Source organism: Fulmarus glacialis, unplaced genomic scaffold, assembly GCF_000690835.1.
Source record: "Fulmarus glacialis isolate BGI_N327 unplaced genomic scaffold, ASM69083v1 scaffold17943, whole genome shotgun sequence".
Lineage (NCBI taxonomy): Eukaryota > Metazoa > Chordata > Aves > Procellariiformes > Procellariidae > Fulmarus > Fulmarus glacialis.
This window is the reverse complement of record NW_009205045.1, coordinates 23,081-27,354: the sequence shown is the minus strand read 5'-3', so window position 1 is coordinate 27,354 and position 4,274 is coordinate 23,081. Positions and strand designations below refer to the sequence as shown.

Here is a 4,274-nt window from a genome sequence, read left to right as displayed (position 1 = left end):
CATGTGGTCGGAGGTTGAGCTCCTCGCAGCCCTGAAGGAACAGGATACCAACCGGTCAGCCCTAAATTATTTTATAAGTTTCACAGGAATTGCTTCACCCTCCCCTGAAATGCAGCAGCTGTTTGCCACTGCCCAGCGTTTTAGGGCAGGAGGCGAAGGAAGGTCCTGCGAGCATGGTGACAAGGGGACCGTGGGGAGAGAGGATGCAGCAGTCCATGCTGGGATTTGGCTGGGGCAAATGAACAAGTAACAAGAACATCCTGTAGCCCCTCTGAAAATGCTGCATCCTTCATAGGTGATGGTTTGTTTGCTGGAGAGATGCTTCGAGCAACATCATTGCTTTTTGTGGGCTATTTTGGTCCAGGCAGGCGAAGCCCCCAGCACCTCTTCCTGCATTGCATGTGTACGTGTGTGTGTGTGAGGGAGGACTTCTGTCCCCATCTGAGAAGCCTTTCATGCAACTATTGACCCAACACAAACTTCCCGAGCTAAAGAGTCCAGCTGAAAGTGGAATGGCCCCTGTCCATCACACCCATGCAGCTGGATGGAGTCTGCTCCATACCTTCGCCACTCTCCTAGCAGAACTGTTTAACCCCTCCCATCTCATTGTAGTAATATATTTATGATATCACCCTCGAATTTCCTGCCCTTAACAACCCCAGAAGGCTGGGAGGGAATGAAGCATTTTTGGAAAGTATTTAACGTTACTTCAAGAGGGCAGGAGGCAGTCGGAAAATAGATGGGTGCAGGAACACCGGGCTGACGGGGCTCTCTGCAGGACAGCCGAGGAAAAGGACCGCACCTAGCGAGAGGTGCGTGTTTGCCTTTCCTACCTGGGGCTGCAGCTTTACTCCCTTGCTTGGAAAATGAAATAGGGCTGTCGCTTACCGCCTGCTTGTCTGCTAGATCTACTTGACTCCTTGCCCTTCTGAAGGGCTTGAAAAGCAGCCTGGGCGCTGTGAAAATACTCAGCCCATCTATTCATTTGAACGTGCGTGCACTGCAGGGACCTTGCATAGCACGAAGCTGAAGCCCCCCAGATCTAGGGAGGGAAGATGAAGGTCCCCACAACTGGACTGGTGTTTCTGGAGGCTTCTGCTCTCTTGACAGCAGCTAGCAGGGGCAAGTGCTCCAAGATATGGTGTAACAACCTGAGCTACTACACACTCAGGATTGAGTGCGTGTACTCAGTTCTCCCATACAGGCATTTAAAAAGGCTTTTTGATTCTTAGTGCTCCAACGTTGCCTTAGAGGAAGGAGTCTGGAAGGACAGAGACGAGTGCAGTGACAAGTCCGTACAAAACTGGATATTTCAACTCAAAACTCCCAGGTAGCAGAGAGGAAGGGATGCGTGAAGTGAAGCTGCGGTGTCAGCCAGGGGATTTTTCTGAGCTTACTCTTTTTCTCTCTGCAGGTGTTCATCTCGGTGGGGCCACGCTGACCATGCTCAGGAGCTTCTGCCTCCAGCTCATGTCCTTGGTTTGGATCCTCTTGGCCCATTACCAGCTTGCCCAAGGTGAGTCTCTGTAGACATGGGTCCTTCTCTCTTATATCTGTCTTTCCAAACCAGGACACTGTCCTTGGCATTGCTGAAGTCTCCTCAGTTCTCCATCCAAAACAGAGCTGGCCTGACCTGGAAGACCAGAAAATGCTGCTCAGTCATCTGGCACCCTGGGGGGGTGACTGGTGGCGATCGTAGAGACCCCCGCTCTGGTGCCCATGGGGGTGGCGGTGCCTGAGCAGACCTGCAGTGAGAGGTCCCGCTGCTTTGTCTCTCGCAGTTAGGGTGAATGGGTCACTGAACCGATGAGCCTGTTCAGAGAGGCACGGTGAGGGGGAAAGAAGATCCCAAAACTGAATGGCTAATCCTGGATCCCGTGAGACAAAATCCATTCCCAAAGATTAGTTTGCTCTCCCCTTGCTCTGGATAAGCAATGAATTCCCAAAGCCAACTGCCAGGAGAGATGGTTACAATAGGAAAGGCGACAATACCCAGGCTTGGGCTGAGCAGTCCCAGGATGCTGCTCCAGCTCCACAGTGGCTTGTTTTGGGAGGCTCTTATCCTGAGCAGTGCGACCTGCAACCTCACTGCAGCAAAAACGCATGCATGGGGGATTTCTCTCCCTGCTTGCTTCCTAGGCAGCACATCATGTGGCTTGGGGAAAGCCTGAGTGTGCCTCTTGGCGTGGGGGCTTTAACCTGCCCCGGTCCAGGATGGAGGGACTCGGTCAAATAAGGGCGTTCATCTCGTGGGCCTGGCCTGGGATCATGCTGGGCTCCTGGAGAAACCCCCTGCCTCCTAACATTTGCTCTAGCTCTACTGCCCATAGAGTTGAAGCGAACCACCTCCCCGTGGGGCTAAGATGCAAGCAAGTGATGGGGGAGAGGGGAAGGTGGAGATGAAAGGGGACACCTGGCTGGAGAAAGCAGGCCAGCGCTGAGCAGAGGATGAGAAGCGGCACGGCGAGGCCATGGCTCAGTTACAGCTTCTGTGACCTTTAAATAAATAAACAGAATTGGATACCTGGCCCCATGCGATGCCCAGTCCTGCCTCCCCGTGCCAGAGGGGGAGTGCTGGCAGCTGGGTCCTGGCGGGGGGCAGGAGCCCCGACCAGACCGCTCCGTGCCAATAGCTGTCCCTGGGGATGGGGACATCCTGGGAGATAAAGAGGAGCTGTACTTTCCATTTCCATCCTCATTCCCTTTGTGCCCCTCGCAGTACCTGGGCTTTCCTGAGCTTTCCCACCATACTTCCTGCATGACCGTGGGACCAAGGTCCCAGATGGGTCAGGCCCTATTACACAGGTTGCCTTAATGCATGGGCAACCCCAGCTCTTGCCCAGAAGGGCGCGAAGTCTAAGGGAGGCAGCAGAGAGAGGATGGGGAAGATGATCAGAGACCAGGTAGTTCTGAAGCAGGGTCCCATTTCTCAATAAAGGCAGTATTATCGCGGCTTGGATGACTGCGAAATCCTCATCTCTCGTGTGGCATCCAGCCATTGAAAGGAAGGTCCCCCACCTTACAGTTCTGGGGAAGGGCAGGCTGAGTGCTTAGGAAGGAAAAAAAAAGCTGTGAGCCAGCAGGGCCATGGGCAGATCTGGAGTCATCTATGGTCTCTGCTTAACCCAGCTCCACCCATCTCCTGCCTTGTAGGTGATGACTGCAGCGAGCGCTGTAATCTCGCCCACGGCTGCTGTGACCAGGATGGGAAGTGCAGGTACGGCTTGTCCTTGGCTCTCTGCTCCTGCTGCCCCCGACCGTAACTGCTCTCCCTCCCTTGATGCTGTGTCCCCGGTGCCTACACTCCTGCCCCAAGCTGAAGTGCCTCCTCCTTTGCTCACCCACACCTGGAATCGAATACTCTGCTCTCTTTTTACCCGACACCCTCTGGAGTGGGAGATTTTGATCTTTCAGCCTCTTGCTGGTCCCCTCCAGCCTTTGCTCCAGTGCTTCCAGGCTCCCCCCTGCCACACACTGACCGATGTCATTCTGCTGAGCCCTTTTTGTCTAGACGGGAGCTTAGGACAGCCCAGCCATGCCTGGGTGATGGGAGGCAGCCTTCAGGCTCAGATACAATGGGGAAAGTCATCAGGCAGCAGGGCAGGCTTGGGGGTCGGCCAGCTTGCTTGGCCTCCTCACTGGTTGAGATGGGGATGCTGTCCCTGGGGGTGTGGAAGAGAAGAGCTGCCAGTGTGCACATAAATGTCTGAGGACATCAGGCGTCCCCTCTCAGAAGCGTGGGCTGTGGTGGGGATTTCCATATGTTTTCATAAAGGGCTTGCCAGCAAGCTGGAGGCTACCGCAGCAGAAGTGCGTGCATGATCCCTGGCATCCCAGCTCCAGCTGGTGCCCAGATCCCGCAGGGGCAAAGCTCAGTGCCTGACCCTGCACTTTAGCCTGGGAAGCAACCACGTGGCTGCCCTGGGCTGCCACGGCCCCAGACAGTGCCTCTCGTCCCACTGTAGGGCCACCTGGAGCCCCCATCCTGCAGGGCAGCCCCAAGAAGAGCAGGCTGCTTTGGGCTGGCCCCGACACCTGTGCTGCAAGGGGACAGACTGCCCACCGCCGCCCCGTTCTCCTCGCTGGGGCATGCTCAGCCCCCTTTCGCAGCACAGCCCCCAGTGTCACACCATGCCTGGGCCACTAGTTCTCGCCTAATGGAGCAGACGTGGCCTGGCACTGACCATAACCATACTGACCGCTGCATCAGGAAGTGTCCAGATCTGGCTTTGCTGGGCCCCCTCCTCCCTGAGCCCTTCTGGCAGCTGAGGATC

At 55.6% G+C, this 4,274-nt stretch overlaps 1 protein-coding gene across 1 annotated transcript in view; it reads left to right on the top strand.

The window, feature by feature from the left end:
- Positions 1–1,443: 1,443 nt before the first annotated feature.
- Positions 1,444–4,274, top strand: part of DLK2 (delta-like 2 homolog (Drosophila)) — a 6,450-nt gene continuing 3,619 nt past the window's right edge. Inside the window, exons 1-2 of the mRNA XM_009575244.1 lie at positions 1,444–1,516; positions 3,154–3,217. Coding sequence (XP_009573539.1) covers positions 1,444–1,516; positions 3,154–3,217 — 137 coding nt within the window. The remainder of the gene's footprint in view (positions 1,517–3,153; positions 3,218–4,274) is intronic.